A 24,275-nucleotide genomic window follows, 5' to 3' on the forward strand; every position below is an offset into this window, starting at 1 on the left:
TGATGGGGTATAAGCCTGTGAGATGGTGCATGCATAGGTGAGAGTGTAGGGGGTGTAATGTGTGTGCAATGAGAGAGGGCCTGCATGAGTGTGACAATATGTAACAGTGTGTGTGAGTGAGTGAGTGAGAGTGTGTGTGTGTATAGTGCAGTGGGGTCACCTGAAGTGTGACATGAACCCAAGGTCGTGGCACATGAACACGACGCAGTTTATCGGCTCCAGGAAAGTACTGGACAACAAAGGGTTCCCTGTTGGTTGCATCCAGTGTCTGTCTCCTGAGGAGGTCATTATGGTTTCTTGCTGTGGCGTGTCAGAACTGGCGACTGATGAGTTGAGTATTGTACCCTGTTCTTATGAGGGCATCCTTCACCACCTTCAGGTGTCCGTTGCATTCGTCCTCATATGAACAGATCCTGTGTATTCATCGGGCTTGTCTGTTGGGGTTGGCTGTTTAAATAAGTTTAGGGTGGAGGCTTGAGAAGTGTAGCATTGTGAGGTTATCCGTGCGTTTGCGGTCGAGTAAGGTGCTGAGGTGCCCATCCTTGATGGATGATGCGTGTGTCCAAGAATGAGACAGATACTAAAAGAGTAGTCCATGGTAAGTCTGATGGTGGGATGAAACTCATTAATATCATTGTTTAGTTGTTTCAGTGACACCTTGCCATGGGTCCAGGAGGAAAATGTTCTCAAAATTTCTGGTGTATAGGTTGGTTGGAGGTCCTGTGCAGAAAAGAAATCTTGTTCGAACCTGTGCATGAAAATATTGACATAGTGGAGTGCAAATTTGGCCCCCATGGCTGTTCTGTGTGTCTAGATGAAGAACTGGTTGTCAAAGGTGAAAACGTTGTTGGATAGGATGAAGTGGATGAGTTGTTGAATGGTGCTTGGAGATAGGCAGTTGTTGGTATTGAATAGAGGCTGTTGCCATGATGCTGTCATCGTGGGGGATGCTGGTGTGGAGTGCTGAAACGTCCATTATGACGAAGAATGTTCCCATTTCGACTGGTCGGTGGATGTTGAGTTTCTTCAAGAAATCGGTAGTGTCGCGATAGTGGGGGTTCCGCGTACAATGGGTTTCAAGATGCCTTTGACATAGCCAGAGAGGTTTTCGCACAGGGTCCTGATGCCTGGTATGATGGGACATCCTGGCGTATTGGCTTTGTGTATCCTCAGATGCCATTAGAAGTCCCCTACCCGAGAAGTACGTGGGATGAGAGTGCGCAGAGAACTCTGAAGGACTGGATCAAATGTCTTGATCAATGTGTTTCGTTCATGGGTGTGTTTTTTGGTTGGTGGTTGCCTGTAGTGTTCCTGGTTGTTCAGTTGTCGGTACGCCTCCTTGCAGTAAACTGTTCTATTCTAAATGACAATGGCTCCTCCTTTATCTGCTGGTTTAATGCCAAAGTTGCGATTGGTTTTGAGAGCATGGATGACATTGTGTTGTGATCAGGTGATGTTTTACTTTACCTTGTGGGTGCGGCTGATGAATCTTGCATTTACACATTTCCCGACTCTGAGCACATGTCAAGTCCAGGGTAGTGGACCTTTGGTGAGGTCCAAATCGACGACTCTTTTTGATTGCACCTCTACGGATCTCTGTGATGATTATTCTGGTTCGTCGGTTGGCTCATTGGGATCACTGTTGTCATCTTGAAACAGATATACTCACTCTGTCTCTTTCTCCTGCATGCACACACAAATATAATTTTATGGGGTGAATTTATACTTGTAGAATTATTTCTGAATATACATTCTATTTTGCTCAAAAAATGCACAACAGGCAGTCAATCCATATAATATCTTGTAAACTCCACTTCAGAAATAGAACCAGTCTGACTCAGGATTGGGATACAGACAGACTTTAACCTCACACCTTTAATACATTGTGAACCGAGATGGCACCTTTTGTTATAAAACCTGAAGTTATCTTTAGAATGTGACTTAAAAGTAGTTCTGGGATTTACATACTAAAGAACTGAAAATAGCAAACCCATTCGAAATGATGAACGACTTAATAGCAATCTACAAATGTTCAATATATCATTTCAGCTGCATGAAACTGTAAGCGTTTGCTAAAAATTCTGTCTTATAATCCTGCTTCAGAACCACCTGATGAAGGAGCAGCGCTTTGAGAGCTAGTGCCGCCAAATAAACCTGTTGGACTATGACCTGGTGTTGAGAGATTTTTTAACTTTGCCCAGCCCAGTCCAACACCAGTTCCTCCAAATCATATTTAACTTTTAATATACTCTGCTCCCTACTCCTGATACATAATATATGTTAGTACTAGTTAGAGATCCATGGAAAAAGTGCAAACAGATGCAAATGCAACTCAACTTTGACTTGCTCTTTAAAAAAAAAGTATTTATATTGCAACTTCAGAAAAGCACCCTGTTCTATGCTACCCAAGACAACTACATCTGAAGAAGAATCCCTAATTATGTACAGGTCATTTTGCTATTATGTGTGTTCCATAACGTGCATTCACTATAACGCGATTAATGAATTTCTGAAATACGGTCTTTTAAAATACATGTTGGCTGTAACGCGATTACATCACCAACACTTTAAGTACTGTTTCTAAAGTGCAATTTTTCTGTATTGCAGGGTTGCACAAAAACACAACTATCACTTCATGGAAGAACTACCTGCATAATAAAAACATGTTGGAGAAAACTCAGCAGTCTGACAGTATCTGTGGAGAGAGAGAGAGAGAGAGACAGAGTTAATGTTTTGAGTCTGAAATGACTGCTTCAGAACTTTATGATATGCAGTTTGTAGCCAAATAGGAACTGGGTAAAGAATGCCCAATCTAATTTCATAGAGGAGCACTGTAGTCAGCAGACAGTTTCTCACATCTCACCCGCGGCACATGAATGAATAGACACTGATAATCTACAATGTAATCCTATTTCTCTACTTAAGAAATGAAAGTCTAGGACTGGATATCTGAACTTTTACACTTTAGTACAACTATGAGAGATTCATATGGCTCAATCAGAAACTGTGTAAAACTTTTCATTAAAATATAATAACTAATAATGGTGAGATCCAAATACAAATATTATGTAGACTTTATTGAATGTTGCTCAAAACCTCAAATAAGTTGTCTTATTACAAAAGAGCTTCATACTCCCATAGGTTTACAGAATGGAATGGTTCTCTGGCACAGCATCAGAAAGACTAGTTGAAGAGAAAAAACATACAATATTTTATCCTTGAATTTCTAATGTTTGCTGTGTATGCATAACTCACTCCCTTTCTTGTTACTTGAGGTCTGTAGCATTGTGAGAAGCACATATAAAATAGGAAAAATCTATATTTAAATAGCTGACTAATTTTCAATGTGCAGCACAATCAAAAGTTTTTTTCAAGTCATAATTTCACCACTCAATTATTTTCACTCTGGTCACAAATGATAAATTCATTTATTCTCTGAATTCTAAAAAGTGACGTAATAAATTCATGATCAGACAAAGTTACAAATATCATGTGGTCACACAGTAATGTTCAAAGTTCAGGTTCTTTCCTTTTGACATAATTTACATATCATCAAAAAAAGTTGGTCTTTTTTGGAAGTATACTGCTGAAGGTTTTCCTTGTGTATGCATTTTTCCCACACATACTCCAAAATATGTATGAAATGCTCCATCATTATAGCCTGTAACTGTACACCAACTGTTGATTCCGGTTATTTGGCACTTGATTTACTGCTTTGAGCATTTTCCACATTGTGGGTATTGATCTGCAAGCTGCCAGAAAGCGCCTGGCTTCTCTGGAGCTGCAACTCTTCAAGATTCTTCCAAAGCTCTTCACGCTCCTGTTCTTTTTTCTTTTCGCTGCAAGACGAAACAGTAATTTACGACTGATTAGAACAATATAGGACCAGTATTATACAGTGGTTACTAATGGAGTGTTAAATATTAAAAACTGAACTTTCTGAATTAATCTTTAATTGCAGCAATTGGACAGTAACATATTTATGGAGTTATTAAATTTATTTTTCATAAATAATCACCATTGGCTCAATAGCCATAAAAAAGTCCTTGATTTTTAAAAATATTGTCAAAAGTACAATTATCATAAATTTTGTTACACAAATATTTGTCAGCTCCAAAAATGGATCATTTTAAAACCTTTGCTCTAAATCAGCTCATGTCAATTTACAAGCCAGTGTACAACAAATTTTGCAACTTGCCACTTACATGATTAAAGGAACTGTGGTTAACTTGCAGTGCATTTGTATAATGCTAGAAAAGCAGATTCAAATATTTATTGGTGCTATGCTAATGTGGAACACTGAAATGTTGGGGGATACTATGCATAACAGCATATAAAAGGGGCAACTTTTTCACGCAGAGGGTAGTACGTGTATGGAATGAACTGCTAGAGGAAATGTTTGGAGGGATATGGGCCAAATGGGGCTAGATTAATTTAGGATATCTGGTCGGCATGGACAAGTTGGACCAACAGTCTGTTTCCATGCTGTACATCTCGCTGACTCTTTAATCAGGATTTTTAGTTTAGCTTTCAATAGCTGTTGAGGTTGTGAAAGCTGCTACATTTCTCTCTCTTTGCTACAGCTAAAAGTTTGGGTTCTCTTGCTGCTAGAATTACATGCAAGATAATCTATTTTACTGAATTTGCCTTTGCCAAGGATGTGTTTATTGGATATTAATATATTGAAGCAGTTAATGAGTCATTTATTATTTTGTTAATAAATGACTCAGAGTTACAGTTATGAGTCTGTAACTCTATGAGTCGTTACTCAGAGTTACAGTTAAGCCAATTATTTTTGTTTTTATTTTGTTTAGCCCTGACAGAACAAAAAGAAAAGGATAACCCTTCAAGATGAAAGGGAGAAAGAAAGAGAAAAAAAGGGAGAGAAAGAGTGTTTTTGAACCTTTAGAACTGAAAACTCGAAGTTGATTTCAAATGGCTCAGGTAGGGATAAAGGTAGGAATAGTGATGAGCACAGTGATGGTGAGCAATTCCATCGTAGTGAAAGGCCTGGTGGGAATCTGTTTTAATATGTCCAAGTGTTGCCTCAGTTCGATGAGAAAGAATGCAGAAGCCTTTCTCATTTCATTTGAGAAAGTGGCTAAACACGTAAAATGGCCAGTGACTATGTGGGTATTGTTGATCCAAACAAAGATAGTAGGTAGCACTAGTGAGGTATTTGCATCACTAACTGGGAGTATGAGGAGGTGAAAAACACCATCTTGAGTACATACAAGTTAATACTAGAAGCCTACAGATATTTTAAGAATCTAAGAAGTGAACCTAGTCAAACATACATGGAGTTTGAAGGGATCAAACAAAGTAACTTCAATAGGTGGTAAGGACACTGAAGATATATCAAACATACAATGCTCTTAGATGATTATTTTGGAGGAGTACAAAAATTTACTTTTTGAAGGAGGGAGAAATTGTGCAAGAGCACAGAGTTAAGACTGCAAGATTAGCAGTGGAATCGGCAGATAATTATCAGTTGGCTCATAAATCAAAGTTTGGCTTCTGAAATCAATTTCAATCAGTGAGGGATAGAAAGAGGAACAGAGAAATCTTCAGGTAGAATGGAAAAGGAGATCTCATTGAAGATGGTAAAGACAGTTTGTCACAGGGTAAAAAGGAAATCCACGAGGGGGAAAAGAGAATTAAAAAAGTTCAGTGTTTTCACTGCAATAAAGTAGGCCATATAAAGTTGTGTGTTAGGGGTTTAGAAAAAGCACTGGGAAGAAGCATGTGGGAAAACAGGATAAGCCAGTGAATTTTGAAGTAGTAAAGGAAAGTATGATGGAAGCTAAAAAGCTGCAAAAGAATGTACAACCTGATCAGGAGTTGGTTGAGAAGCAATTACCAGATCTCTTTAAGGAATTTAGTTCCATGGGAAATGTTTACTCATGTGTACTCAGAGAAGTAAGTAAAGAAATTAAAATTTTAAGAGATACAAGAGCAAGTCAATCTTTGATGGTGAGAGTTTAGAAGATTCCTAATTCAGAAGGCATATTGCCAGAAAAGGCAGCATGGAACTCATGATGGGAAGATCAATGGTCCATAAAGTGAGGTTGGAGAGTCCGGTGAACAGTGGTGAAGTTGTGGTAGGAGTAATAGAGAAATTCTCGGTTCTAGAAATGCAGTTTATCTTTAATAATGATATAGCTAGATGACAGGTGGGAATGATGCCTACTGTAGTTGAAAAGCCTGTGGAAAATCAGGCAACTGAGATGTTACAGGAAGTATATCTTAGGATTTTTCCTGACTGCATGGTAATAAGGCCACAAAGTCACAGGCTGAAGCAGGAAATTAAGGAGTAAAGATAAGGAAGTTGAAACTATGTTTGATCAAATGGTTGAGAAAAAAAGAACAGGTGGAGGACAAAATGAATATTTTAAGTTCAGAGAAATTAGCTGAATTACAACAGAAAGATGAAAAACGAAAGCAGTTTATCGAAAAGAATACAAAGAAAAATCTCTGTATACCCCAGAAAGTTACGATCTTAAACATGAAGTCTGAGGAAATTTGGTATGAAAAATGTGCCAGCCATATTTCAAAGACTAACCAGTAAGGTCATTTTGGAATTACCCAATTGTGTGGTATACATCAATGATCTGGTGATTTTTAGTCACACATAGAAGGAATACTTGGAGCATCTACCCGAATTGTTCAATCGACTTCAGCAGGTGGGCTTGGTGATAAACCTGGCCAAAAGTGAGCTTGCAAAAGTCCAATCTTGTTCCTGGGCCATGTCATTGGACATGGACAAATGGCCCCATGGGATGTCAAAACTAAGGTTACTGGGGAGTTTCCTATACCATCAATAAAGAGGGAAGTACCACGATTCCTGGGACTGCATGGCTTTTAATCAGAAGTTCGTATTGAATTTTAGCAGTGTGGTTGCTCCACTGACTGACTTGTTGAAGTAGTACTGAACATTTCATTGGATTGAGGAATGACAGAAGACACTTGGCAGCCTGTAAACTGTGTAACCCACTGTCTCTGTGTTAGCCACACCTAACTGCACAAAGCCATTCAAGGTGGCTATTGATGCAAGTGATGTGGGTGTCGATGCTGTACTCTTGGAAGATGACAACGAGAAGATAAAAAGCTCTATTGGGTATTTTTCCAGAAAATTGATTAATTATCAGCAGAAATATTCCACAATAGAGAAAGAGACCTTATATGGGCCAAGAGCTGGCAAACGGGACGAAATTAATTTAGAATATCTGATCGGCATGGACGAGTTGGACCGAGAGGTCTGTTTCTGTGCTGTACATCTCCATGACTTGGTGTTGGTTTTGCAATATTTATATTGCCAGTAATGTATCTGAAATAACTGATTATACTGAGCATAACGCTTAAAATTTTTGAAATATTTAAGGATAAAAATACCAGACTGTTTATTGCAGCTGTTCAATTTGAAAATTATACGTGTGACAGAATGAGGAAACGTAATGGCCTACACCTGAAACTACTTTGAAGGAAGATGGAGGCATTTGATGGCGGGAAAAAAAAAAGACTGAAGTGGCATACAGTAGTGAATGTTTGCATTCTTTGAATCAATGTAGTGTAAATGTATTGCATGAACAGCATAAATTAAAGGTTTTTAAAAATGAAGCTATCTTAATGTGTTGATTTTCTTGGTGTGGTCCATAACAGTATGCATATTGCAAGAAGATAAATGTACTTCCACAAGATACACAGAGCAAGATTCTGCTGCCCACTACACTATTGAAACAGGATGAAAAGAGACAAGGTTCATTGCCCTTTGTCAATCACAAAGATGAAAAACTGAGTAGGTAATGCTAATGAGTTACAGCTGACTATACCTACAAACAATAAAACTGTTAGTTTCTCCACATTTCAAACTGTATTTTTTTATAAGCAACTTATTAAATACTTGAAAGAGGAAAATATAAAACAAAAATTGAAAGATTATTGCATACCGTTGTCTTTCTGCTTTGTAAGATGCTGTAAGTTCATCAAACAGTGACCCATTCATCTCCATTAATGTTTTTAGTACGTTATAAACGAGTGCTACAATGGTTCTGGAAAACAAGTTTGCATTCACTTAAATGTACAGCAAGATTACAATTGCAGAAGTATTTACAAAATCATGAAACATGAAACAGATAATGTAAGCAAACTGAAAACATTTGTGATGTAATAGTACAATTGAAAATGAAAATCAATATTTGACCCAAAACACAAAACTGTAGATGAATTCAAACTAGCAAAGGACAAATTAGCAATGATATCAAGAAAACTTCCTTCACAAAAATGCTTAACATACATACTGGCATTCCAGACAGAGCAATGGAACACCATGAAATTAGTAAACAGTTGGAGCTGTGATGGTCTGATTGGATACTTCATAACAGATAACGTTAACTTGGCCAAAATGGCATCATCTACCCAGAGATATTAAACAAAAGTATTAACTTAAAAGATTCTATTCGGTTGGATAGAATATTTGACATGAGTAAGGATGTCAAGATCAAAAGGCATGCGTAGGAGCAAGAAGTGAGTTGAATTTTTTCACTATTTATTTTCACAAAGAATAGTATCCCTCAAACAGATTAGAACATATGTAGTATACAAAAGGGAGATATCCTGAAGCACCTCACTGTCAATTAATTATTTTTGAAGTCTAGTCATGTTATACTGCAGGAACTGAAACATATCAGTCAACTTGTGTACAAGTGACCACAAACAGCAAGGTGATAATGACCAGCGAATCAGTTTTTCTGTGATGTTGATGGTGGCATAAATAATGACCAAGACACTGGGCATATCTTCCCTGCTTTTTAAAATAATGTCATCAATCTTTTGCATTTAGCTGAAAAATGGGATCCTTTAATTGTTCAACCAAAATTCAGCACTTCGGACAGTACAGCAGTCTCTCAGTACGACACTGGAAAGCCAGCTCTGATTTTCATGCAAAACTAACAATTGAGACTGTTTTAAACAGATATTCAGGACAGGTAACAATAATATAAAGCAACCTCAAAAACATAAGGATGAAAAATTGTCATCTTGTAACTATTACCTGTAAGACCAATATTGAAAAACTGATGTAAAAACACTGCAGGAGAGTACACAAAAACATTAGCCTGAATCATCTGATAAAGTGAGCAGTGAATATCTGAAGTGCTAGGTTTGTTCAACTGTAAATAAACCTTAAATTATAAAAACTTACGGGTTCCAGTGTTCCTTGGAGATTCTGTATAAACTACCAAACATAATTGGTAGAATTTTCTCAGAATTATCTTCTATTAGACTAAGTATGTACTCATTATTCCAGAAATACAAAGCTCTTTCTGCGACCTATGGAGAAAAATAATATTTGAAAATGCTCACTTTAAAATAAATATTCAAGATTGTTTACTGTATGTGCAAGCATTGATTTCCTGAACAAATGTTTTCATCATGCCTTAAAGGACCCCATGATCAGATGCATGTAAAAGGATGGAAAAGAAGAAGTACATCATTAAAATGTCTCCTTCCTTTTGGATTTGAAACTGCAACAAGTACAAGGAGAATAATCACCTTTATTTTATCTTCCTTCCCAATATAAATTTAACTAATTTTCAGAATCATCATCAGTAATTGATATTTCCCATTCCAACCATAATTTAGATGCTTTCAGAAAAAGAGGTGCTTGCAACTTCCACTTTGATTGCTGAATTGTCATTTTGTTCTATTTTGACCATGAAGACCATCACAGTGAGCATGCAATAGTAATGACCAAAAAAAAAACAAAAGAAAGGAAAAGACCCTCACTTTTCATGTTTTCCACTTGTATGCATGTAAGGAACACATCCAGCGAAGGTTATGGAAGTATTGTGAACAGTAATTTTTTTTCTGTTCAGCCTCAACAGTGTTCTAATTTTGATCCCAACTTACTAGCATGCACTTTTCCCACAGTAAGCAAAATGATGCCTTTTTCAAGTAAACCTGTGCTAAACTGCAAACAGGATTGTAGCAGGATCCAGTGCTATTAAGAGTCTGATTAGCAAAATAAAATTAATCTTTACAGCCAGCAGCAAGAGATGTTTAGTCTATGGCACTTTTTTAGACATCTGCACAGAACAACTGTAAGTCAATATAGTGGCCATATTGTGTTGGAAGTACTCCTGCTTCTGCTGATTTTGGAACAGTTTTCCCTGAAAATTTTCTTTCGGTCTTTTCTTTGACATTCACCAGTGTTCACTGGATGGTCTGCTCAACACCTGGAGTAAATAAGTGACAGGTGCTATACATATGTTCAATTAGTACTCCATAGCTGGAGTAGGAACCAGTTTGCATACTTAAACAGTCTCCCTCCATAAACAGGAGAGCATGCCTATTAGTAATGCACTTACAGGTAGCGATATTTTCTAATCAAGATTTTGGATAAGATTTGTAGCTCAGGTTGTAGGTTTCTCAGACGTTACATCACCACGCTAGATGGCATGTTAATTAGCATGGTGTTGGAATGGCTGAGAATAAACCCATCAGCTCAGTGAGTAAACCTACAACCTGATTTTCTAGTCAAGCTGTTCAGAGACATTAAGACACACATTTGGAGCAGGTGGGACTTGAATCCAGGCCTCCTGGGCCATGGGGTGGACACTACCACTGCACCCTAAGAATCCCTTTAAAGAGAAAGGGGAATATCCTATCTAATAGGGTCTGAAAAAATGCTCAAGACCAAAAGCAATGAGGGAACAGGTAGTGGATTTAAATATTTTAATCAGCCTGTTCAGACACACCTCTTTGAGCAGGTGGCACTTGAACCAAGGTCGTCTAGTCTAGAGATGGGAACACTATCACTGCACCACAATAGCCCCAGTTCCACTTATAGGTTCGCCTGAAAAGTCCAACAGCTGATAATTGGACATTAATGACACAACAGAACTGCTGTCTTGGTAATCAACTGTCAGCCATCCTTTAAGGCAATGAGCAGTTGAAAGATATGTCAATTTCTGGAATCAAATTCAGGATACGCACAAGAAAAGGACAATATGAACAGTTGCAAAATTCAGACTACTTTTAATTTTGTTGCCATTATTGTTACTGCATTACAGGACATAAAAATAAAGTGCATATTTTAAAAAAGGCATTGTTTAACCATAGAACATAGAACATAGAAGAATACAGCGCAGTACAGGCCCTTGGGCCCTCGATGTTGCGCCGATCCAAGCCCACCTAAACTACACTAACCCACTATCCTCCATATACCTATCCAATGCCCTCTTAAATGCCCATAAAGAGGGAGAGTCCACCACTGTTACTGGCAGGGCATTCCATGAACTAACGACTCGCTGAGTGAAGAACCTACCCCTAACATCAGTCCTATATCTACCCCCCCTTAATTTAAAGCTATGCCCCCTTGTAATACCCGACTCAATACGCGGGAAAAGGTTCATACTGTCGACCCTATCTAACCCCCTAATCATCTTGTACACCTCAATCAAGTCACCCCTAAACCTTCTTTTCTCTAGTGAAAACAGCCCCAAGTGCCTCAGTCTTTCCTCATACGATTTTCCTTCCATACCAGGCAACATCCTGGTAAACCTCCTCTGCACCCGTTCCAATGCCTCCACATCCTTCCTATAGTATGGCGACCAAAACTGCACACAATATTCCAGATGCGGCCGTACCAGAGTCTTATACAACTGCATCATGACCTCAGGACTCCGGAACTCAATTCCTCTACCAATAAAAGCCAGTACGCCATATGCCTTCCTCACCGCACTATTTACCTGGGTGGCAACTTTCAGAGATCTGTGTACATGGACACCAAGATCCCTCTGCTCATCCACACTACCAAGTATCCGACCATTAGCCCAGTACCCCATCTTTTTGTTATTCTTCCCAAAGTGAATCACCTCGCACTTAGCTACATTGAATTCCATCTGCCACCTTTCTGCCCAGCTCTGCAGCTTCTCTATATCCTGCTGTAACCTGCCACATGCTTCCTCACTGTCAACAACTCCTCCGACTTTCGTATCATCCGCAAACTTGCTCACCCAACCTTCTAACCCCTCTTCCAGGTCATTTATAAAAATGACAAACAGCAATGGTCCCAAAACAGATCCTTGCGGAACACCGCTAGTGACGGCACTCCATGAAGAAACTTTGCCATCAACTACTACCCTCTGTCTTCTTCCATCCAGCCAATTCCTAATCCAAACCTCCAACTCACCCTCAATGCCATATCTCCGTATTTTCTGCAGTAGCCTACCATGGGGAACCTTATCAAACGCCTTACTAAAATCCATATATACCACATCTACCGCTTTCCCCTCATCAACCTCCTTCGTCACCTTTTCAAAGAATTCAATAAGGTTTGTGAGGCACGACTTGCCCTTCACAAAACCATGAACAATATAGGTCAGTTAGCATACGTTTATAGAATGGCACTTATTAGGATACAGGTTGAGTTTTAGATGAACTGAAATTGAAGCAAGATGGGAGGCAGGCCTGAATTGTACTGGGATAGTCCAAGCAAGAGGTTACAAGGTAAGAATGAGAGTTTTAACTGCAGAGTTTGAGGCAGGGTGGAAGTTGGGCAATGTCACAGAGGGAGAAAATAAGCTGTCTTAGCGATGGCGCAGAAGACAATCATAAGCTTACCTCAGTGTCAAATATAATACCAAAGTTGTAAGCAATCTGACTCAACCTCAAACAATTGCATGAGGGGGATAGAGTTAAAAAAAATGTGGCAGCAACCAATATTTGGTTTGGGGAAATTTCTGCTCAACTAGTACTGGATGTTGGACAAGAATAACATTGATGTTTACTACAATCTGTGATGTCATAAGCATTTTTAAATAAATAGTTATCCTGTCATACAAAGTTCTTTTCAATAAAATACTTACACTCATTTTACAAATTCGCTATGAACAAAATTGTAATACTTTCTCTTATTTACCATTTATAATATAGTGGAACTGGATGAACAATGCACAACTCCATTATCCTAACATGTTTCTGGAAGTCAAGCTTTGGGAGTCAAGTGGACGAATCTATTATAACGACTGTGATTATACACTGTCATAATACATAAACAATTGAGCTTAACAAAGCAATTCAAAATAGTCCAATTATAAAACAATTATTGCAGTGGTGCTCAAGAGGTACCAAGGCTCACCTGGAAATGTGGGTTTGATACACATTTGGCTACTTGCTTGAACAAAGGTTCTTGGATCTTTTTGAACTGAGAAGGTTCTATCACATCCAAAATTTCTTCTACTTCACCCAAGTACATAACCTAAGAGCAGCATTTAGAGTTGCAATGAGTCAGTCACAAAAAAACCTCAAAATTGTTCCCTTTCTATTGTACAGAATAGAAAATACATTTTACCACCATAGAGAGAAATTCTTCTCGAAAACGATTTTGTTCAAAAAAAAAGACCATGCCAAGTCCATCACCAGCAACTCAGCACAGTAATAAACATATTGGTAAAATACTTACATACTGAGGAAATATATATATTAAATCAATGAATCTACCAATTAAAAATATTGATGAAAAACATAAATCTTAATAATAAACAAGGGTCATAGAAAAGCCAATAACATATTCTCATTAAATTGGAACCCTTCTTGCTTACAGTAGTTCCACATATCAAACATGATTTCAGGGCCGACAGAATCCTTAAAATCTTTTCTGGATTATCTTACAAACACTGGTTTACTTGAAGATTTTTCTGGGTTATCTGATGTTGTATAAATGACATTCAGGCCTGGTACCATGCTCACCCAATACGAAAGATATACACACACTTTATAGAAGCAAAGTACCAGACTGTGATGATATATGGGTGTCGTGCATGAATTCTATTCATCACAGCCCAAGTTGAGGACATGGGAAGGCAAGTGTACCTTCACACTACGGTGGCCATCCACACACATATGACCATGATTATTTCAGCTGAGAAGAACCAAGCTTGGCAAACCTTTTGGCCTGTAAAGTTCAGCACCACAGCAGAAAAGCTTCATCCAACCAGTCATAGATTCACAGAGATGTACAGCATGGAAACCTCTCCCTTTAGCTGAAATCCTCCAACCCTGGCAACATTCTTGTAAACTTTTTCTGCACCCATTCATGTTTCTTAACATCCTTCTGATAGGAAGACGACCAGAATTGCACGCAATATTCCAAAAGTGGCCAAACCAACATCCTGTACAGCCACAACATGACCTCCCAATTCCTATAGTCAATGCTCTGACCAATAAAGGAATGCATACTAAACATCATCTTCACTATCCTATCTACCTGCGACTCTACTTTCAACGAACTATGAACCTGCACTCCAAGCTCTCTTTATTCAGCAACACGCCTCAGGACCTTACAATTAAGTGCATAAGTCCTGCTCTGATTTGCTTTCCCAAAATGCAGCACCTCTCATTTATCTAAATTAAACCCCATGTACACTCTTCAACCCATTGGCCCAGTTGATCAACCTTCTGTTATACTCTGAGGTGACCTTTGTTGTCTATTCCACCTCCAATTTTGGTGTCACCTGCAAACTTACTAACTATACCTTCTAAGTTTATATCCAAATCATTTCTATAAATGACGAAAAGTAGTGGACCCAGCACCGATCCTTGTGGCACACTACTGGCACTCCAGTCTGAAAAGCAATCACCATTCTCTGTCTTCTACCTTTGAGCCAGTTCTGTATCCAAATTGCTGTTCTCTCCGTATTCCATGAAATCTAACCTTGCTAACCAGTTTCCCATGGGGAACCTTGTCGATCGCCTTACTGAAGTCCTTATAGATCATATGCCATATGTCTATATAGCGTCTGCAGTCCTCACTTTCTTCATATAGATAATGTCTACCACTCTGCCCTCATCAATCCTCTTTATTATTTCTTCAAAAAAACTCAAATCAAGTTTGAGAGACATGATTTCCCATGCACAAAGCCATGCTGACTATCCCTAATGCCTTTCCAAATACATGTAAATCTCGTACCTCAGGATTCCCTCCAACAATCTGCCCACCACCGATGTCAGGCTCACCGGTCTATAATTCCCTGGCTTTTCCTTACCATCTTCCTGAAATAGTGGCACCATGTTAGCCAACCTCCAGTCTTCCGGCATTTCACCTGTGACTATCGATGACACAAATATCTCAGCAAGGGGCCCAGCAATCACTTCCCTAGCTTCCCACAGAGTTCTAGGGTTCACCTGATCAGGTCCTGGGGATTTATCCACTTTTATGCATTTCAAGACATCCAGCACTTCCTCCTCTGTAAGATGGACATTTTTCAAGGTGTCACCATCTATTTCCCCACATTCCGCATCTTCCACGCCCTTCTCCACAGTAAACACTGATGCAAAATACTTGTTTAGTATCTCCCCCATCTCCTGCGACCCCATACATAGGTTGCCTGAGGGGCCCAATTCTCTCCCTAGTTACCCTTTTGTCGTTAATGTATTTATAAAAAACCCTTGGATTCTCCTTAACTCTATTTGCCAAAGCTATCTCGTGTCCCTGTTTTGCCCTCCTGATTTCCCTCTTAAGTATACTTCTACTGTCTTTATATGCTAAGGATTCACTTGATCTATCCTGTCTATACCTATCATATGCTTCCTTCTTTTTCTTAACCAAACCCTCAACTTCTTTAGTCATCCAGCATTCGTTATACCTACCAGCCTTCCCTTTCACCCTAACAGGAATATACGGTCTCTGGACTCTCATCAGCTCATTTTTGAAGGCTTCCCATTTTTCAGCCGACCCTGTACCTGTGAACACCTGCACCCAATCAGCTTTTGAAAGTTCTTGCTTAATACCGTCCCTTCCTCCAATTTAGAACTTCAACTTCTAGATGAGGTCTATCCTTTTCCATCACTATTTTAAATCTAATAGAAGTATGGTCGCTGGCCCCAAAGTGCTCCCCCACTGACACCGCAGTCATCTGCCCTCCCTTATTTCGCAAGAGTAGGTCAAGTTTTGCACCTTCTCTTGTAGGTACATCCACATACTGAATCAGAAAATTTTCTTGTACACAATTAACAAATTCCTCTCCATCTAAACCCTTAACATTATGGCAGTTCCAGTCTATGTCTGGAAAGTTAAAAACCCCTACCCTAACCACCCTAGTATTCTTACAGCTAACTAAAATCTCTTCATAAATTTGTTTCTCGATTTCCCTCTTACTATTAGGGAGTCTACAATTTAATCCCAATAAGGTGATCATCCCTTTTTTATTTCTCAGTTCAACCCAAAATATACATCCCTCGATGTATTTCCAGGAATATCCTCCATAAGTACAGAAGCATTGCTATCCCTTATCCAAAATGCCACTCCCCCTCCTCTCTTGCCCCCCGTTCTGTCCTTCCGAGAGCATTTGTATCCTGGAACATTAAGCTGCCAGGCCTGTCCATCCCTGAGCCACATTTCTGTAATTGCTATGATATCCCAGTCCCATGTTCCTAAACATGCCCTGAGCTCATCTGCCTTCCTTGTTAGGCCTGTTGCATTGACATAAACACAATTTAATCTATCAGTCCTACCTTTGATCCTGTCTGTTTGACTCACTCCCTTTCCCAACTGTACCAGTCTCAGATTAATCTCTTATCTCACTATTTCCCAGGGTCCCATTTCTCCCACCTCCAACCATACTAGTTTAAATTCTTCAAAGCAATTCTAGTAAATCTCCCTGCCAGTATATCAGCCCCCTTCCAATTCAGGTGCAATCCATTCTTCTTGTACAGATCAAATCTACCCCAGAAGAGATTCCAATGATCCAAAAATGTACATTGTTCTCCCCTGCACCAGCTTCTCAGCCACACATTCTTCTGCTCTATCCTCCTATTCCTACTCTCACTAGTTCGCAGCACCGGGAGTAATCTAGATATTACTACCATCAAGGACCTCTTTTTCAAATTCCTGCCTAACTTTCGACATTCTCCCTTCAGAATTTCATCCTTTTCCCATCCTATGTTGTTAGCTCCCATAGCACAATGACCTTCTGCTGATCCTTCTCCCCTTTGAAACCGTACTTCACCCTCTCAGAGATATCCTTGATCCTGGCACCAGGGAGGCAACACACTATTCTGACTTTTCATTGCTGGCTGCAGGAACATCTGACTCGAGAGTCCCTTATCACAATTGATCGCTTGGAACCTGACATACTCCCTTCTGAAGACCTTTTAGAATTACCTTCTTTAGTATGAAATGGTTACCTCACTTTCATTATGCAACATAGGTCTCTAAGTTAATTTTCCTGATGGAGTACCATTTAAATAAACAAACTCAAAAATCAGGTTATTTTTCAGAATGCCACCAAAAGACAGCAACTCACGTTAAATAGTGTACAAAGTAGTAATACTTTTGTGTGACCTACAGAAAATATTAAGTTGATGGAGAAAACAAATAATTTACCTCTTTTTGACTGACAGTTTTTGGCCAAAATTTTAACAATCCTCGAATAACCTATAATCGAGAATAAAAACATGTTTGCATTAAACATATCATAAATTAACTTCACAACAGAGAAAATCAAATTAAATTATACTTTTCTTTATTCCTACATAGACTGAAAAAGGTCTATTTTAGTGACAAGTGCAGAGGATAAATAATGTACCTCCAATTTAAAAATAGACCATCTCTGAACATTAAACAATGATTATACAAACAAAGTACATGTTCAGATCATGTCATTCCAGTTTGTAAATTGATAATAGATAATTTTACAAATAATTCACAATATGAATAAATTAATTCAAATACTGGAAAACTAATTTTGGATACAAGTAATTACAAGTACATGAATTGGGAACAGAAGGTGGTCATGTAGCTCCTCAAGCCTATTCATTCTTAGTGACTCACCAGTTTTAGTTTATGCCATTTTATGACTTGCAAAAATTAATAATTACAGAATTAGTACAGAATCAAACTACTGGTCTCCATCAATCTTCAATGAATGTTGCTGTACCTGTACTGTGGGTTATCATAGAGGGCTGGATCCAAGAAAAGAATGAGATTTTGATTAACTTCTCAGGATCAATGTGGAACACTATTTTAAAGAAAAGCATTCTGGCAAAAAGAAAGGATGTCAACCTTCTTGGGCTGTACTAAAGATTACTTTCATATTCAGTGCTGAGGAATACTTATTTCCTGTGATCTAAATTAATATTTCAATTCAATAGGTACAATACTAATCTAGCATCTAGGTTGATCAGAACCTTTATCGTGATTCTTTTTTATCATAATCACTCCTATTCTTGGGCTCTGAAAGCGAAGAACAAACTCTCAGGCCAGGTGGCTTAGGCTGTGACCTAGAAATAAAATTTACTTAAACATAAAAAGTTAAACAGCAACAAGAAAGCAAAGTAACTAATTAATTTCAATTCAATTAATTCAAATTCCTTTTATCTAAAGAGAGTAAAAGATGCAATGTTTTATTAATTTTACAACAGGGAATACAGATTAAAAGGAGAGGACTGACAACAAATGTCTGCCTTTAATGTCATAAAATGCCCCAAGTGCAGTATTTTAAATGAAATCTGGCACAGAGCGATAGTAGGATATGCTAGGATAGATGATGAAATGTTTGAACGACAATCTTAAAGTAGGACACAAAAGCAGAAGAGTTTACCCTTCGTGGAATCTTAATTTACACATACTCATACAACATAGCTGAACAGGAAGAATGACTGAACTGGTAAAGGTCACTAGGTGTGCTTATCTGCTTAGATAGAATCAATATAAACATGGCTTTCTCCTCTGTGTAATAACATTCTTGCAGTGGGCCCCATCTGCCTCGTTTTCACATCAATGTAATTTTTCCATACTTGTGAAACTACAAAATTATTGGCATTCTTAGCCAATCTGGTTAAAGCAATGATGCCCAGCAGAAATTGTTGACTAGCTTCAGCAATGGTACCAGATGAGATTAGATTCCTTCAGCCCAACAAGTCCACACCAACCCTCCAAAGAGTAACCCACCCAGACCCACTTCCCTCTAATACGCCTAACACTATGGGCAAGTTAGTATGGCCAATTCACCTGACCTGCATATTTTTGGACTGTGGAAGGAAACTGGAGCATCCAGAGGAAACCCACGCAGACAAAGGGAGAATGTGCAAACTCCACACAGACAGTTGCCCGAGGCTGGAAATGAACCTGGGACCTTGGTGCTGTGAGGCAGCAATGCTAACCACTGATCCATCTTGCTGCCTAATTTAGCTTCATGCACTAATTTTAAATGACAACACACTGCACAAACTCAGAATGCAATGGGGCTCTTGTGACACAGTTGTAGTGCCCTCTGCGTCAGAAGGTTGGGGCTCAAGTCCAACCTGCCCTGAAGATGTGTCATAACATGTCTGAAGCGAATAATTTTGTTTTGAAACTTAAAATATAGGTAAATGCATTTCACATGGCTGTCTTCATATACATCTACCACCATTCAACAACCAAGGAAATAAAACATTCCCACAACAAACAAATACATGGACCCTTCTTTTAATCTTGCCATTTTTACCAAAAATGCACAAAATATGCAAAGGACACATTGACACACATAGATAGGGGTCAAATGGCTGTTGTATCTAACATCTTATTTTGAATTTAATCAGAATTGCAGTGAATCACATCTGGACTCCCAATTTGTAACGTGTGATGAAGGAAAGTAAAACAGAAAAACGTGTGAATAACACACGCTGGTCCCACTCATTTTGTATACTTCAAATTGGAGTTGCAGAATGCCCATCTCTTCCTTTTCAAATGTAACCATTTTATCCCCCCCTCTGGATGATGGCTAATGAACAACAGTACTTCACAGTTACTTGCTGTAAAATAACCACACAATATTCTGAAAGACCATCTAAAAATCAGTCCTGTAAGAAAAGCAGGTTCCTCCTCTAAATTCTGTGCCTTTCTTTGTATGTATGGCTGGATACTTTTCACCGCAACTTAAACATGATCTTCAGATGTGGAGCTGCAATAGTTAGGGAACACACACTTAAAATGACAGTTCATGCAAAGTTTAAATTCTGTATATACAAATGCCTTTAAGGCTTTTTTGTTAAGTGTGACATAAACCTTTCTGCCCACATCTCACAATCTTGTTGCCCTGTCCAATGACTAAGTCAAATGCCTGCAAAAATACCCATGTCATTCTCATTTCTGAATTTTAGAAACTCTCCTGGCCACTGTATCATGGGCTCGAACAACTGTGTATGCACTTCAATGAATTACATGCAATGACCAATTTACAATGCAAAGTCCAACTTGGTTCAGTGGTAGCACTTTTGTCTCTGAATCAGAAGACTGTGTTCAAATTCAGTGTTAGGACCTGAAAACATAATCTCAATAATATTTTGTGCAGAACTGAGAAAGGATAAATTATTGGAGGTGCCATTTTTGAACTACATGTTGAGCTGAGGTTTCAATGTACCTGGTGATAATCTGTCACATGCAACAAATATCTTACCCTTTCCATAAAAATCTGGAAGGCATCCTGATGAACATTATTCCTTAAATAACATTATTTACAACATCACTTTTTGTAGGAATTTGCTAATGTTTTCACACACTAACAATTGACATATTTACCAACAAAATGGCACTTCAAAACAGACCGGAAGACCAGAAGATATTGGAGCAGAATCGCACTCTTGGCCCATTTAGTCTGCTTCACCACTTGATCATAGCTGATTTGTTTCTCAGTAAATCTTGATCGTCTTATTAATCAACAACGTATCCATCTCAGTCGTAAATATACTCAGTTATAGTCCAATAGGTTTAATTGGAAGCACACTAGCTTTCAGAGCGCCGCTCCTTCATCAGGTGATGAAGGAGTGACGCTCCGAAAGCTAGTGTGCTTCCAATTAAACCTGTTGGACTATAACCTGGTGTTGTGTGATTTTTAACTTTGTGCACCCCAGTCCAACACTGGCATCTCCAAATCTTAAATATACTCGATGACTTGACCTCCACAGCCTTCCGCAGCAATGTGTTCTACATATTTACCACACTTCGGCTTAAGAAATTCCTCCTTATCTCAGTTATAAGGGCTGCCCCTTTACTCTGAGGCTGTGCCTTCGAGACCTCGTCTTGCGTACCAGTAGAAACATCTTCGCCATGTCCACTCTTTCTCAGTATTCTGTATGTTTCATTGGAGATCACCCCCCCTCATCCTTTTAAATTCCATCAATTATAGTCCCAGTGTCCTCAGCCACTCCTCTTCTGACAAACCCTTCATCCCTAGGATCATTCTTGTCAACCTCCATTGTATCCCTCCCAAGGCAGTACATCATTCCTTACATCGGGGGCCCAAAACCTTTTCAATATTCCAAATACAGTGTGACCAGGCCTTATACAGCCCTAGCAGTACATCTCTGCTCTTGTATTTAAGCCTTCTTGAAATGAATGCTCACATTGCATTTGCTTTCCTAACTGCCAGTTGAACTGCATGTTAACCTGAAGAGAATTCTGAACTAGAACTATTTCCCATTCAAAAAAATAGTCTGTGCCTCTATTCCTCCAACAAAAGTGCATTACCTCACACTTTCCCACACTGTATGCTATGTCACTTCTTTGCCTACAGGTAGTTCTCCCATAATGCAGTAGTTGTATTCCTGTGCAATGCTATATTATATGCTATATTATAGAAATTCACGCAACAGAAATAATGGGGCCTGAGGGAAAAATAGGGTGGGGTGAACCACCAAAAAATAGTAACCTAACACAAACAGTAGCACAATCTAAGCAAATTTATGAAATAATACAATAAATTGAAGCTCTTCACCAGTAAGTGCAAGAACCGACTGACCACTTGATGCTGACGCAGAGTCCAGTCCTCCATGCACCGCGACCCCTAGTGCTGGGGATGGGAATTGCGTAAAAGTGAACGGGAGTTCGCTTTATTAAAAGAAAGTCCTGCAATTCACAAAATGCATTACAAGTAGCATTTAAGAAACACGCATTATAGGAGAACTACCTGTATTCTCCTCCTAACCAATCCAAGAACTTCTGCAGCTTTCCTGCCTCCTCAACGCTACCTGTCCCACCATCTATCTTTGTGCCATCTGCAAACTTAGCAACATTGCCTTCAGTTCCTTCATCCAGATCAATAATGTATAACGTGAATAATTGTAGTCCCAATACTAACATGTGTGAACTCTACTAGTCACCGACTGCCATCCTGAAAAAGACTCCTTTATTTCTATTTTCAGCCATCTGCCAATCCTATATCCATGCTAGCACCTTGCTTCTAACACCGTGGGTTCTTATTCAATTTATCAGCCTCCTGTAAGGCACCTAGTTAGAAGCCTTCTGTAAATCTGAATCGATCACACCTACTGGCTTTCCTTTGTCTAACTTGCTTGTTCTGCTCTTAAAGAATTCTAACAGATTTGTCAAACATGACCTTCCCTTGATGAAACCTTGTTGACTCAGCCTTATTTGACTGTACACTTCCAAAAACTCCGGAATCTCATTCTTAATAATAGACTCCAAGATCTTACCAAGGATGGGGTTAAGGCTAACCAGCCTATATTTTCCCGTCTTCTGCCTCTCTTTGTAAGCAGGGTTGCTACACTAGCCATTTTTCAGTCTTCTGGCATCATCCTTGATTCCAGTGATTCCTGAGAGTTCACAGCCAATGCCTCCAAAACCTCTTCAGCCATCTCCTTCAGAACTCCTGGGTTCAGTCAATTTGTTCTGGTTGATTTATCTGCCTTCAGACCTTTTAGCTTTCCCAGCTCTTGTCCTTTGTGATAACCACTATACTTGTGTAATTCTGCAGTTGAAAAGCATTGCAGATTGATCCTGGGATGTCTTTATTTTTCTTTTTGCTTCTCCTTTTCTTCTGCCTAATACAGCTGAAGCTGATACAACATAATTGTGTTCTCTTTTCATTCTTGAATACTTATACTCCACATACAAGTACTATGCTGAAACATGAGATACTCTTTCTTTGTCAAATGAATGCGGCTGCTTTGTAGCATCTCTTGGAAGCACTTTTAATTGGCCTCATTTTTTTGTCCTTTACTACTCCTGCTAAACTGATGAACTTTCATTCAAGACCTTGTCATACTCACAGTAAGTAGGGTTGTTTTAAATATACTTAAATACGTATTATCAACTATTATTTATATAGTGCCTGCAAAATAGTAAAACATCCCCATGTAATACCACATAAGTCATCTTTAAGACAGATGACCAAAAGTTTGATCAAAGAGATAGGATTTAGGGTGTGTCAAAGAGGAAGAAATATAGAGGGATGTGAGACAGGGAAGTGCAGCAAAGGAATCCCTTGGGATCTTGGCAGCAGATGACATTATTCATTCCACATTTGTGACAAAGTTCAGAATGTTCAAGAGGTCAGAAATGAAGAACAGATGTCTTGGAGGGTTTTAAGTCTGAAGGAGATTACATACACAGGGAGGGGTAAGGTGGTGGCTAAAGAGAGAAGAATCAAGTTTTAAAAAAGCTTTGTTTTGGTCTTTATTCCAGTTTATCAGATATGAATTAAGATTTTGTAACAGATATTACATAGACTCAGAGTTACACAGCGCAGAAACAGACCCTTCAATCCAACTTGTCCGCGCCGACCAGATATCCTAAACCGATCTAGTCCATGTATTCTGCTTCATTGTCACACGCAAACCTTTTCTCCCTATAAATCAAAGTATGATTTTATAGGCACAATATCTAATAAAATTGAATAAAATATCCTTGTTTGCTTAATGGAAACGTCATAAGTCTTCTTGATCCATCTTGCTATAATATTACCCAGTCAATGAAGATGAAAATTATTCCAGAATAGTGTATATTGGGTTGCTCTCATGTCCTGAGCAACTCATACTTATGAAGAAAACTCTGGAATAGTGAAATCTAACACTGGAGTATTAAGTGTGTAGAAAAAGACACTATTTTTGGCTGACTGCATAACCCAAAAGTACACTAAACTCAGTAACCGATATATCAATTTCAGACATGGCTTTCAAGTTCTTGCTCTTCTGTAGCACTACTTAATTTATGAAATTTGCATACTGTTTACTTCAAAGTTGGGCAACACCTAGTGGTGCATCTACTGATATGAATTTTGTCTTTTCAAACTCAGTCTCCAGAGTGAATATCAAATTATACGTCACTAGAATGAAATACACTTACGGCTGGAAGCAACTTGAGATAGTAGTTCAAACATAATGCACAATAAACATATCAGTACATCAAAGTTATTAATATTAGTTTAAATCTGCAATAGATCTGCACCAATAAATCAAAATCTCCTACTGACAATAATCATAGGGACTCTATGTTT

General features: G+C 38.7%; 1 protein-coding gene across 2 annotated transcripts in view; it reads right to left on the minus strand.

The window, feature by feature from the left end:
• Window positions 1–3,056: 3,056 nt before the first annotated feature.
• Window positions 3,057–24,275, minus strand: part of ppp2r5a (protein phosphatase 2, regulatory subunit B', alpha isoform) — a 164,867-nt gene continuing 143,648 nt past the window's right edge. For both annotated transcript variants that reach the window (XM_043695865.2, XM_087991345.1), the window contains exons 9-13: window positions 17,384–17,434; window positions 13,139–13,258; window positions 9,200–9,327; window positions 7,947–8,048; window positions 3,057–3,839 (exon numbers count right to left, since the gene is read on the minus strand). In XM_043695865.2, coding sequence (XP_043551800.1) covers window positions 3,692–3,839; window positions 7,947–8,048; window positions 9,200–9,327; window positions 13,139–13,258; window positions 17,384–17,434 — 549 coding nt within the window. In that variant the 3' untranslated portion in view covers window positions 3,057–3,691. The remainder of the gene's footprint in view (window positions 3,840–7,946; window positions 8,049–9,199; window positions 9,328–13,138; window positions 13,259–17,383; window positions 17,435–24,275) is intronic.

This window comes from Chiloscyllium plagiosum, unplaced genomic scaffold (genome assembly GCF_037043375.1).
Source record: "Chiloscyllium plagiosum isolate Xiang-an unplaced genomic scaffold, Cpla_swu_hap1 HiC_scaffold_10, whole genome shotgun sequence".
Taxonomy (NCBI): domain Eukaryota; kingdom Metazoa; phylum Chordata; class Chondrichthyes; order Orectolobiformes; family Hemiscylliidae; genus Chiloscyllium; species Chiloscyllium plagiosum.